This window comes from Sinocyclocheilus anshuiensis, unplaced genomic scaffold (assembly GCF_001515605.1).
Source record: "Sinocyclocheilus anshuiensis isolate Anshui unplaced genomic scaffold, SAMN03320099.WGS_v1.1 scaffold1159, whole genome shotgun sequence".
NCBI classification, from domain to species: Eukaryota; Metazoa; Chordata; class Actinopteri; order Cypriniformes; family Cyprinidae; genus Sinocyclocheilus; species Sinocyclocheilus anshuiensis.
In genome coordinates this window covers 116,858-130,429 of record NW_015547700.1, presented here as the reverse complement: position 1 = coordinate 130,429, position 13,572 = coordinate 116,858, and the positions used below count along the sequence as shown (strand labels likewise).

The 13,572-nt window shown below is 35.5% G+C and overlaps 2 protein-coding genes across 3 annotated transcripts in view; both read right to left on the bottom strand.

The window, feature by feature from the left end:
- The window catches only part of spc24 (SPC24 component of NDC80 kinetochore complex), a 2,107-nt gene extending 1,842 nt beyond the window's left edge, over window positions 1–265 (bottom strand). Inside the window, exon 1 of the mRNA XM_016506663.1 lies at window positions 74–265. Within this exon, the coding sequence (XP_016362149.1) occupies window positions 74–248 (175 nt within the window). The 5' untranslated portion in view covers window positions 249–265. The remainder of the gene's footprint in view (window positions 1–73) is intronic.
- A 1,854-nt stretch (window positions 266–2,119) lies between these two features.
- On the bottom strand, window positions 2,120–12,497 carry LOC107703888 (protein KRI1 homolog). 2 transcript variants are annotated; one of them, XM_016506690.1, is made up of 19 exons: window positions 12,290–12,497; window positions 11,604–11,680; window positions 11,405–11,510; window positions 11,202–11,304; window positions 10,929–10,989; window positions 9,832–9,881; window positions 9,396–9,486; window positions 9,164–9,241; window positions 8,968–9,074; window positions 7,137–7,269; window positions 6,913–7,008; window positions 6,400–6,570; window positions 6,143–6,218; window positions 4,932–5,053; window positions 4,653–4,824; window positions 4,392–4,522; window positions 3,225–3,289; window positions 2,947–3,042; window positions 2,120–2,853 (listed from the first exon to the last, which is right to left on the bottom strand). In XM_016506690.1, the coding sequence occupies exons 1-19, from the start codon at window positions 12,363–12,365 to the stop codon at window positions 2,346–2,348; spliced, it is 2,319 nt and encodes a 772-aa protein (XP_016362176.1). In that variant the 5' UTR covers window positions 12,366–12,497; the 3' UTR covers window positions 2,120–2,345. The 2 variants fall into 2 exon arrangements, with proteins under 2 accessions (XP_016362176.1, XP_016362177.1); XM_016506691.1 differs by having other exon boundaries at window positions 4,932–5,050.
- Between the last annotated feature and the right edge of the window lie 1,075 nt (window positions 12,498–13,572).

Below are 13,572 nucleotides of genomic sequence, written 5' to 3'. Positions count from 1 at the left end.
GTTTTTATCATTGTATTTTGTAAGTTAATATTAATTAGTAAGCTAAAAGTTAGCATTAGTAGTAAAGGAATACCATTTAAGAGCTCGGTTGTGGTCTTCTTGGTCTTGATGTGGTGGTCAAAGAACTCCTGCAGGTTCTCTCTCGCTCCTCGAAGAGCACTCTCTGCCTTGCTGCTCTTGATGAACTCAATCAATGCTTCCCCTGATTTCGCAAGGTCATCATCATGCATCGCATCGTTCTGTGCCATGTCTGCATTAATAATGCTTCTGCAGAAAAATGCAGCACATACTGAGGTGAAGCTGTATGCCACGACAGAACATTTTTTCATTTAGCAGATACTTTCACCAAAAGCGACTTACAAATGAGGAACAACGCAAGCAATATGTCATAGTTAACAAGTTTCACAGTAAAAAAAGAAAAAAGATTAGTAAACAAGCTAAAGCAGTGGTGAAATACTTTAAAGAAATATAAATATTACTGAAAAAAGGATATGTAGTGAGTTATAATCAATGCATTTTAACTGTAAGTCAAACCAGAAATATGAAGGCGAACTCAATCAATGCTTCCCCTGATTTCGCAAGGTCATCATCATGCATCGCATCGTTCTGTGCCATGTCTGCATTAATAATGCTTCTGCAGAAAAATGCAGCACATACTGAGGTGAAGCTGTATGCCACGACAGAACATTTTTTCATTTAGCAGATACTTTCACCAAAAGCGACTTACAAATGAGGAACAACGCAAGCAATATGTCATAGTTAACAAGTTTCACAGAAAAAAAAGAAAAAAGATTAGTAAACAAGCTAAAGCAGTGGTGAAATACTTTAAAGAAATATAAATATTACTGAAAAAAAAGGATATTTATGTAGTGAGTTATAATCAATGCATTTTAACTGGAAGTCAAACCAGAAATATGAAGGCTACTTTTTATTTAACAGTTTTGCTGTATTATATGTTAGATATTATTCAGTGCTCGACAAGATTTATTTTTAACCAACAATAAGAGTTCTTGCCAACATTTTCACTGGCACCAAATTACAAATTTGTATTTTCAGCAATGCTTTTTCCCCCCCAGAAATATTTATATTTTTCATTAAATGTCTCATTCATCTACAGCTATAATATACCTGCATACATGGCAAACAATGCAAATGGTTGGTTTGAAGTTTGCAACACATTCTTCATGACGCTTTATTAGGACACATTCAACAAAACCTCTTTTGAAACAAAAATAACTGCGAATCAGTAGCTCTATTAGCTGTTAAAGTATATAGTATAGTATGAAAGGTGTATAACTAATATTAAAATTAGAGACTGTTGTTTAGTAAACATCAACATGATCTCAAAAAAAAAAAAAAACTGCCTAAACACAACCACACAATAACGCATCCACAAATACATGATTTATGGATTTAGTCAATGTGGCGCTTTAGGACTCTTCCAAATAACACTTATTAATACAATATACAATATAATGGTTTATTGTAATATATTTAAGAGCAAATAGTCTCACCCGCTCCACGCGCTGTTTATCCGGATTTCAAACTGGCGGCTGCTTGGCGCGCTTTCCAGAAACGCGCCTGAATAAAAACCAGCTTCAGTACTTCAAGCTTTTGTTTTCTCTCCATCGTGATCATTGTTTGAATACATTAAATTATATAAAATCCAGAATGTGCTCTTCACAACTAGTCGAGGTTATTTTAAATAGACGCTAGAATTACTGTCAGGCAACTATCTGAGACACCTAAACCGCGCTTGTCAAAAGTCCAAACCAAAGCAAAGGCCCAAAGCGATGCAAGCAAAGCCACTAGAAGGCTTTAATAATAATAATAATAATTATAAAGCTTTAATTAAGAAGTAATACATGAACATTAAATGTAAGATTAAATGCCACTTAATCGGAAATATCTTTATTGTATTGAAAAGAACACGTTTTCTCTATGAATCATAAGTTGTAGTGATTATATGCCTGCAATTTAAAATTTAGGTAATAAAATCTTTGGATTTGTTCTATTTTAAAAGAGAATCTGGCGTAACTCCATCAAAACCCAGTAACTAATTCTGACAACTATAATGTAATGTTTTCCATTTCCTAGAGCAGAGCGCTCAACACACAATATGAAAAGTCATGTGAAAAAAGTGTCTTTATTTCTACTACAACTATTCTTTTTAATTTTTTAGGAACATAGATAAAATCCATTCGTGACACCGATGAACCAGAAACTTTCAAGATTCAAGCAAGGTATTAAAATGAGAAAGCTTATTATTTCATGGTTTCTGGTCCCTCGTGAAAAAAATACAATAAAATTCAATATGCCAAACACAAACTCAAAATGGTTTACTTTCAGCATGACGGTTTGCTCTTTTTCTGCTGCTTTTCCTTTTTCTCCCGCTCTTTTCTCTTCTGTCTGTACAGCTCTCTAAAGTGGAGTCTCTTTGGATTCAGCCCGTAGGCTTGGAGTCTCTGTCGGCTGAACTCTCTTCCAGCCATCTTCACCGTCATGGACCTGGAAAGTAGGCGTCCGCCCCTGTGCCTCATTTTCTTTTTAAGCCATTGAGGTTTTTCAGTCCTTTCCTTGGCCACCTCCTCATTCGGGGTTACAGCAGTCTCTTCCAGCTTCTTCTTTTTCTTAGGAACCAGGAACTCCTCATCATCCTCCCCTTCATCCTGTACAGCGACTTCTTTGAGGTCCTGGACGTCTGTTTGGTCTATGCCGTCAACTACAGGGCTTTCAGATGTATCTTCTGACAGATCTTGCTTCTCCATCTTGACCTCAGACCTCTTTAGACGATCCCTTCGCTTCTTACCCACCTTCCCCTTGGGCTCCATCAGCTCTTCCTGACCTTCGTCCCTGTGTAAAGAAGCCAAGCTCGGTTTTCGTTTGTATGAGGTTCATGTTAAAGAGCTTGTGTGTCATGATTATGGTGTTTAAAGGAACACTTACTCATTATACAAAGACACAAACACTTGCTGTTTCTTCTTGTTATTCCGTGCTTTGATCTGGAAGTTCTTCACGTCACATAGCTCCTCCCTCTCTGACCTAAACAAGGAGAAATGTAGCAAAACTCATCAAAAACCTATTCCAAGCCAGTGAAAAAATGTATTTATTTAGCTAAAGTTATTTTCCCAGATAATATCATTAAACGGTATCACTATATATTCTGAAACTTCACTATAGCTCCAGGCTAACTCATATCAATCACAAAAACTACTGTGTGGTACCTGTACATGCAGGTCTTCCTCAGTGAGCACCAGCGGTTCAACTCACTTTCATCTGCTTTCAGGATCTAAAGAGGTTCAGTTGAGAATAACAAGGAAATATTAGCTAGATGATTTCAGAAAGTATTTTTTTTCTAAATAAGATACTAATAAATAAATCGGAGAAGAATATATAATAGATTATTTTTATCAAATCATGCAAAATTCTAGGGACGCACAAAGTGTGGCTAATAATACAACTAATAATTATTTTCATACTACTACGTTTGGGGTCAGTATGTTTTTTTTTTTGAAAGAAGTCTCTTATGCTCACTAAGGACTTATTTGATCAAATATACATTAAAAACTGTAATATTGTGAAATATTCTTACAATTTAAAAGAAAGGTTAATATATTTTGCAATATCATTTATTCCCGTTATGTTAAAGCTGAATTTTCAGCATTATTACTCGTCTTCAAAGTCACATGATCCTTCAGAAATCATTCTATGCTGATGTGCTGCTCAAGAGACATTTTTGATTATCAATGTTGAAAACAGTTGCGCTGCTTAATATTTCTGTGAAAACTAATAATTTTTTTTCCAGAATTCTTTGTTGAATAGAAAGTTCAAAAGAACAGCATTTATTTGAAATGTAAATCTTTTGTAACATTATAAATGTCTTGACTGTCACTTTCGATCAATTTAATGCATCCTTGCTGAATAATAATTAAAAAAAAATCTTATTGACCCCAAACTTTTAAATGGTAGTTTATAAATATATATAAAATAATAATGCAACACAGTAATTCTTACTAAATTAATACTAATAATAAAAGTAAGTAGGTTTTGGCAACATCAACTGACTGATATGCATTACAAAAATAAAATATTAGCAGATATGGTCCTTATATACTTGGCATAAACCTCCAGCTTGACCACTGAAAGATTTACTTAAAATGCCAGAGTAGACATGAAGCTCAAACATACTAAACACAGCTCTCAAATCCTCTATGATCTAAATGCGAGACATTCAGTGCAGATCTGCTCAGAGAGAAGATTTCTGTCCTCAGACCCTGGTCAGAGTTATTCCCGGAGGAACAGCAATACCAGGTCAGACACAATCACTCATCAGCACAGAACTCAGAGTTAATCATCATCCAGACACGTTACTGCTGCTCGTAGCTCCTCACCTCATCAGCGGTCAGACCGAAGTCATTCTGTACAACTTCTCTATAGCGAAATCTGCATGGCAAGTCATCAATGATGTCCTCATAATCCAGTTTATAGTACTCGTCCAAATACTGCTCAAAGGTTTTCTCCTCTGGAAACATGATTGGTAATCAATGTATAAACCATTGATTATACATGAATACAGAAGTTTAAATTTTCATTTTGTCTGACCAATGACAGACAATGGCAGTGTCCTGTCTAAAAATACACCTAACACTCACTTGGATCAAAAACTGGCTTGTTTTTGGTGATGATCTCTGCAAAGTGGGACTTCTTCCTCTTCTTTCCCATTAGAGGGGCATCCTCTTTGGTCTTCTTTTTCCTCTGCTCTCTCTCTTTCTTTCTCTTCTTTTTAGAAACGGGCTGTTGACTTGGGTCATAGTCAGCATCCATCTACCCAAGAGATTTCAGGTGAGATTAAGAGCAGACACCATATACAGGGAACACAGTAGTTCAGTGCTGCATTTGTTTTGTGCATTAAGTATGAGAAACGGTCTTACTATAAAGTCAGGATCTCCAAAATTGGGCTCATAGTCTTCCTCTGCAGCATAATCTTCCTCATCTCCATACTCGTCCTCATTTTCCTCCTTTCCGACCCATGTGTCCCAGTTCCAGTTTTCTACAAAACATTCCATATTCAAATCACAAAAAAGCTTACAAAACTTTGGGATCAGTAGGATGTTTTTGAAAGAAGTCTCTTATGCTGACCAAGGCTGCATTTACTTGATCAAAAATATAGTAAAAACAGTTAAAAATAACTGTTTTTTAAAGGGGTCATAGGATGCCCATTTTCCACAAGTTGATATGATTCTTTAGGGTCTTAATGAAAAGTCTGTAACATAGTTTGGTTAAAATTTCTCAATGGTAGTGTAAAAAACACCTTTTTTTACCCTGTCAAAAACAGCTCTTTTCAGATCAAGCCATTTTTGTAGCATTTTCCTTTAAATGTTAATGAGCTCTGCTGACCCCGCCCCTCTCTTCAGAGCTGCTCTCAGAGAGACTGTTTACTTTAGCCGCATTCATCGTGAAACTTGCTAATTAGCACATTATTAGGAAAGGCGATTTGCAAAGATTCATTACAAAGCATTATACTCACTTCTTCTGTAGATGAGGCTGGATCATCAATGATTCGCGCGAACATAAACGCATTTATGAAGATCGGGAGCGCATTCCCTTCAGAAACAATGTAATCCACTGCGAGTTCAGCGGCTCAGATGTCGGGAGTAAATGACGACTGCTGTTCATTATTACATCCAACAACAGAACACCTCAATCGCTGAGGAGACATTCTTACATCTCCAGCGGTGAAACAATGGCGGACTGATGACAGCTCACTCAGGACGGGTCTGAGGTAAGACGCCAGTCCAGTCTGTACTGAAACGCTACTGTCAATCAAACTATCATGGGAGGGGCCTGTCTGTGTGACGTCACACAGACAGGCATCTGAGATCGGCTCGATTTGAGAAAGGGGAAAACATTTAACCAGATTTAAAAAAAACACTGGGTGGATTTTTATCATAATAGGGTGCTTGTGTACACACACTGCCAACACACATTTCAGTTCAAACAACTTGTAAAAGTGCATGTAGCATCCTATGACCCCTTTTACATATTTTAAAATGTAATGTATTTCCGTGATGGCAAAGCTGAATTTATCCAGCTGAATAAAAGGTAGTGTGCATGAACATCCACCCAAGAGACACAATGTTACCTGCTAAATCATCGTCATCATCAAACTGTGGTTTCTCTTCCTCGTTCTCCCCATAGTATTCATCCCCAAAGAACTTCTGCACATGAGAATGAAGAAAGGTACATATTCAAATACAAGAAAGCATGTGCAGCTCAATGTAAATATCCAACAGATATATAGCAATTATTTCATCATAAGCTCATCATTGACAGCTCCTGCCATGAGGTTTTGTTCCAGACTTACAGTCACTTATGGGATATTTGTCATTCCAGACTCACCTGCATGAGTTGGTCATGTTGCTGAGGGTCAAAGTCTCCCTCCAGGTCGACATCATTGAAGGCCAGCTTCTCATTTCCTGTCAGCTCCTGCAGTTTCTTCAGTTTGTCCATGATCTCTGCTCGCTTCAGGTTCTTCAGTTCCTTCAGCTGCTGCTGCTTCTGTTCCTTCTCCTACAGGACGTTAGAGATAGGAATTGTAAGGAATTAAACAGTTCTGGTTCTCAATCCTCTTGACGGTTCCTTAGTTCTTTGATGCTGTTTGGTCACATTAAGTGTGAAAACAAATGAGGTTTGATGTACAGTAGTTGTTGAATAATTATTGAATAATTTGTTGTTAAAAGTTCATGTTTTTTTTTAAAGAAATGTACATCTTTATTCAGCAAGGAGATTAAATTGATCAAAAGTGACAGTAAAGACTTTTAAATTGATACAAACGATTTCTATTTCAAATGCTGTTCTTTTCAAATTTATATTAATCAAAGAATCCTGAAAAAGGTAGTATGATTAGTTTACCTTTTTCTTCCTCTCTTTCACCTCCTCCCTCTTCATCTTTCTTCTGTCATCTTTGCTTCGGACAGATGTGGCGATGTTGCGAGGATATGTTTTGATCTGTGGAGGAACAGTGGTTTGATGGGTAATGTTATAAAAAAAAGAGCTTTGCTCTTCACAGAGACACTCGTGTGGCCATATAACAAAGTTGTTAATGACAAATCAGGCTGATGTTGACATCCTTTTACCTTTCCAGCATCAGGCTCCTCAAAGCGGAAGTTGTAATGCCTCTCAAAGTCTTCCTGTTTATGCAGGAATGATTCTCCTTCTTCCTCCGAGTCATCCACATCATCCTGCATCATCTCATTATAGGTGGGGATCCTAAAACCATTCACACATACAGAGATACAAAAGTTTGGGGACAGTAAGATAAAAAAAAAAAGAAATAATACTTTTATTCAGCAAGAATGCATTAAACTGATGTTACAAAAGATAAATACCACTCTTTTGAACTTTCTATGCATCAAATAATCCTGTAAGAAACGTATAGAGTACGTAAATCCTAAAAGGCCATGGATTATTAATATTTTTTCTTCCTTGTTTTCTTGTGATCATGACTTATTATCTCGTGATCTCCAGTTGACATAACCAAAGTTGTTTTCACGTGATCACGACTTAAAGGGGTCATATGCTGCTGCTAAAAAGAGCCGTTTTAGGTAGGTGTGGCCGACTCTGAACTTTTATGAAGAATATCTCTTTGGATTTGAGACTTTAGTCTGCAACTTTACAGATCTTCTTTATGCACCAAGAGTTTGTAACACTCCAAAGAGAAAGGAAAAATTTAAATCGCATCATATGACCCCTTTAATATTTTCTGGTGATCTCGACATAACAAAAATTGTTCTCTAAGTTACACAACTGTGCCAACAGGTGGCAGTACAGAACTGAATATAACGGATTAGATGTTGTATACTGTATATCCACTTTACTGTACGCCTTTGGGACAGAATAAGGACCTTCTTCGTGATTGCTATAATTTGTGCAGTATTGTACATTACTGACATTTAATTCATTCATAAATGTTAAATGCTTGAATCAATATGATTATTGTGTATCGTTAAGTTCTTGCTTGTTTCACCACCGCATTCCGTGTCATAAACTAACTGCTTATTAAAACCAAGGTTGACGTCACTGTATTCTGTTTGCACCTATATCTTTATTTGTGCATTTTTGAAGTACATGATTGTTAGTTAATAAGTGGGGATGTTGTGTTTATCAACAATGTATTTGTAATGTGCATTTTCCTTATTTTTAATCTTTATTGTTAATCATTAAATGTATATTGATAAGAAATGTGATTTATTTGTAAAATGTATAGGCTCATTTAATTCATTGATGTTTTACAGTGTTGTAATCTTTTGTATTTTCTACATTTCTTTGTGGAAAACACACACACACACACACACACACTTTTCAAACAGCATCCCAAAATTGTAAGTAACGCACATAATATCAGTCACAGTATATCCTACATGACTACTAAAAATGACATTCTATATAATTTGATTTCAAATAAAAGGAAAATAAAGTGAGTTGAATCCAAGCAGCTCTAAAAGATTTTTAGAATAGGTCTCTGCATCCTTCTGAAGTGTTTGCGGTGTTGCTTTGACCATATAAACATGTTAATTACACAAACAAAATGTTTAGCGTACCATCTCTGAAAAATAGAAACTTTTGATTGATTAGCCTTTATTTATGTATTGTAGACATTATTACTAAGCGAAGCAAAATTTGCTGAAATATCCACAACATACAGTATAAGAGCGCATGTTTTATCTGTCGATCAGATGCGAGTCGTTGCGTTTGTTACTATAGCAACAAAAGATCAAACAAATCAATCATTGTAAAAAAAAAAATAAAACTTTCGTTATGTCGAGATCACAAGAAAACAAGAAAAATATTAATAATCCATGGCCTCTTAGGACTTCCATAATAGAGAGCTCACATTTAAAAGGCTTTTTATTCATGCACGTTCATCTCTTACTGACTCAATTCTGTAATACTACAGACAAAACCCACCTATCTTCTTCATCCTCCTCCAGGTAGCCCTTTTTGAGCATGTAATCTCGCAGGAAAGACTCTTTCTCATCCAGCTCAGGGTTGTTCCAGTAGTCGCGCAGGTATTTCTGCATCAGAAAAGAGCAAGAGTGAGTAAGGCCTTTAGTTATGCATTGCTTCATCATAAAATATCTTAAAACCAAAGCAAAACACTGACCATGTCCTTAACTTCCTCCTCCCCCTCCAGCTCCGCCTGACCCTTCAGCCATTCCACATAGTCGGCTTCCTCTTTGTCCTTCAGAAAGCAGGAAAAGGCAAGCACAAAGGGTTTATGATCGAATCTACCTGGTTAGCCATTATCCTTCTTTAACGGCATTTTTAAAGGGGAAAGGAAAACTTGAAATCGCATCATATGACCCCTTTAAAGAAGAGAATATCAATCTCAGCACCTTCTCCTCTTGTGTTTTGGTTCTCCGTGTCAGCAGCTGTCCGTCACCATCACTGTCCCCATCATCACTGTCTCGCACAAACTTTCGAAAACTGTCCAATTAAAATATAGACTCAAGTGAAACATTGTAATGCTATCCAAACAGTTCATCCATAATGAAACAACTGTCATTATTTACTCACTCTCATGAAGTTTCAATCCATATGTCTTTCTTTCCTCTGTTTCCATACAGGTAAGAAGTCATACATATTTGGAACAACATGATGGAGAGTAGATGACAGAATTTTCATTTTGACTGAACTATCCCTTTAAAATCAACATAGATAAATCTTACATAGACAGCTAAGTTATTGTATAGTTATGGTATACGTTAAGTAACCTGAGCCGAATGGATAATGGTGCAAACACAACCTCCAGTCTAGTGTTAAAACTCTTACCTTTCCTGTAGTTCCTTCTGTTCCTGGATATAGGTGGGAGAAGCAGCTCTCTGTAATACAAACCCAAACATATTATCTAGTTATATGTTAGTTGTGAAGCCGTTTCAGATACTGAAGAAGCCACTTTGATGAGTGGAGAAACATCTTAAATAAAAAACCAAGTCCATTTCCGTTTGAATGGTTTTTCTCAGTCATTCCTAAAATGTCAAGATCCTAAAAACGCTTCTTCACAGACCTTTTGACATCCAAAACTACAAACTTTAAAGTAAACATGAAACTGCATTCACAACCCATTTTACTTCTGCAATGTAACATTTCAATATAAAACAGAATATTCAACAACAACTACAAAAACTTATTACAAAAATAATTTTGAACTATTTAAAGGGGTCCTATTATGCTCTTTTACGTGTGTTGTGATTGGTTAGCTGGGCCAGTGTGTGCTGTGATTGGTCGAGAAATATCATGCCCCTTACCATAGTCGCCTGCGAGCTTCAGTGTAAATATTGCGTCAAAATCAAATCAATTTGAGCACGATTTAAACCCGGATGTAACCACTCTATGGTCGTCTGCCTTGGGAAAGCTAGCGTGTCTCAGACATAGTGATAACACTCGTTGCCTTCTCTAGTGCAGCTCAACCAGGTCTCGTCTCATTCGTCAATATTTGTGATATCACAAATCCCGGAAAATATGCGTTGTAGTCCAAACAAGTCGTTCGTTGTAGTTTTTGAAAAGTGATTTCTGTTAAATAAAATATCTCCTTTTGAAGTGGACTTTGAACTTTGTAACTTTGCAGATCTTTTTTATGCTCAAACAGCAACATTACAGACTAACTAAAGTTGAAAAAGCATAATAGGACCCCTTTAATATTAAAACATGCTGGACAATGCACTGACAAAAATTGCATTAATTCTTAAAATCTATTCAAAAACTATAATTTGTATATTTGTATTTAATAAAAGAATATTAAGGTATTTTTTTATTAGGAATAATGTGCATACATGAATTGTACACAGTAAGTTTAAGAACGTGATAAAAAGTAAACAAGGTCAATTTTCAGTCCATGGTGAAAAATTAAACATCTTAAGTGTAATTACCTCCTGCATCTTTCTGGAGACTTCTTCATCAGCACTGTCGTCCTCATCATCATCATATTTTCTAAAATGGATTACATTTAATTATATTACACAAACAATCTGATCACATTAGAGGCAATATCAGTAATCTAAATATATAATATGTAATAAATAAATAATTCATTTTCATTAATATGCTTCCACTATTTCAGCTTGAAAACAACTACTGAAAGAAATAGAAAGAGGATCATTGCAGCCACAGCTTTTATCATTTATAAACAGATGATTTCCTACCCTCCTCTCTCCAGGACGACTTTCCTCTCATAGTCCTTCAGGAACATGGGCTTCTCTGACTTTTTTGAAGTGGATGGTTGATCGTCGCTGCCTGATCCAGATGCTGTTTATTAAGACAATTCACAGAGTATGAAAGCAGTACAGTCTCGTAATATATGTCTTTAATTGGAGTAGAAATCATATAAAGAAGCTATCATTCATACTGTCTTCTGTGTAGAATTTGGCATCTTTCTGATAGATCTTTGGATCTTTCTTCTTCAGCAGTGACAGCGTTCTGTAAAAATCCCTGTCCAGCTTTGGGTCCAGCTCCTATAAAATTCATTTATCAGAGTATTAAACATGGAAATCTGGGTGTAAAGTTGGCAAAAGGTTTTCAAACAAAAAAGTGAGAGAATATTGTACCACTTCACTCTCATCAGAGTCAGAGTCGGAGGAGTCTGATGAATTCTCCTGATCTTGGTCTCCGTAGCGATCCTTCACTGGAACATTTGCCATAAACACGTTGATTTAGCATTCATTTGACAAATTTAACAGCACAGTTCATTCAAAAATGAAATGCATGATTGCCTGCATAACACAAATAGAGATATCTAGCAGAATGTCAAATTTGTGGGACATGTTTTGTCTCGTGCCTCAAAAAACGCTGTCAGTGAAAGTATTGTTATTTGTTACTGTAAAATAAAAATATATAAATAGACAGATATATAAAACAAGCTTATTAGTTTATTAACATTTGTGGATATTAGGAAATTAACCCAGCTTTACTGTTAGTAAATATGGCAATTTTACCGTAATTATGGTTACCATGGTGAATTTTTGAAATTGTAAAGTAAAAAAAAAGAAGGTCTAATTAGCTTATCTTTATGAATATTTGCAACATTACTTAATATTAGTAAGTTAAACCTCTCGACAACACATAAACAAAAAGAAATCATAGCACGTTTGATGTTTAAAATCGATATAGGGATAATTTAACATATTCATCACATAAAATATACATATTGGCTTATTAAAATGCAGATTATTCATATTTAAGTGTGTAGTAAACAGCCCGTGCTTGTGTTTCTAGTGTAAGTGGAATAACTTACGTCTCTGTAGTTCTTCTTTCTGACGATATTTCTCATATTTTTCTGCGAACTTCGAATTAATCTTGAGGTCCGACATGATCGTTTACAACGATACAGTACCTTGTGATTTGCAATCAGATTAATATCTCAATAATTCAAACTCTCACGTTGGACATGTTGCTTTGCTGCACGGCATGGGCACGTGACCTATGACCCTCGTACGTAGTAGAGTTCGCGGTTCAAATGGCTCCTCCTATCGTGGATTCTTTTTCAACTAACATTTTTTTTCTGTGTAGAAATTAAAACAGTCAATTTGTCTCAGATTTAGACGGTTTATTTTAGATTTTTGGATAAAAACGTGCGTCTTTCTTCGTCCACGTGACTTCGTCGTGGAAAATCGGGGTCATCGTTCAGTCAGACCTCTAGAGGGCAGAATATCATGAAAATTAAAAATGAATAATAATAATAATAATTATATTGAAATAATTCAAATAATTGTGTAAAACAATATAATAATATTAATTTATAATTAAATATGAATAATGAGAATTAATGTTAATCCTAATGTTAATGTTTTTCCTATACAAATAATATTATTAATAATAATACACAAATATCTGTCATATCATCTCTGCGGCCCCTGCTCCGGCCCCTGTATCTGACTCAGTGTTGCACTAACTGCGATTACAGAGAAAGGAAAACAATTCTGTTTTCTACGTATAGGCCAAGGTACATAAGAAAACATAAGTAGAAGTTCAGAGTTCAGTTTTTGCTTATTATTCACTGCTTTGATGTTCTATGTCACAGTTCATTGTTGATTAGGCTCTGACTTCCTTTCTTTAACTTGTAGTTATGGCTAAGAAAAAAAAAAGTAAACATAGAAGTAGAATACAGAATAAAGCAGTGTAATGTAAATAAAGAGTAGCATAACTTTTTCGCATATATATATATAATTTTATTTCCTTGTCCCCTACACTCAATGACCAGTTGTGTAAATGATAGAATGATGATAGAAAGCTGAGTGTATTTTATCACCAAATCCAACAAAGGCTGGTCGGTGAACGGCCAGTCATCACTAGTCCACTGAATATGCTGCACACTTAACAAACAAAATGTTGTTCACTCAGTGAACTGTTTGCAAAAATCTTGACTTTGACGGAAACATTTAAAAGGAATTACCCAGTTAAGAATATATTTACATTTACATTTAATCATTATATAGAATATAGACGATATCAAGAAATATTCCATATGAGGATTTTTTTTTTCTTGGCAAAGCAAAGTTACAAAACAAACACGCCACA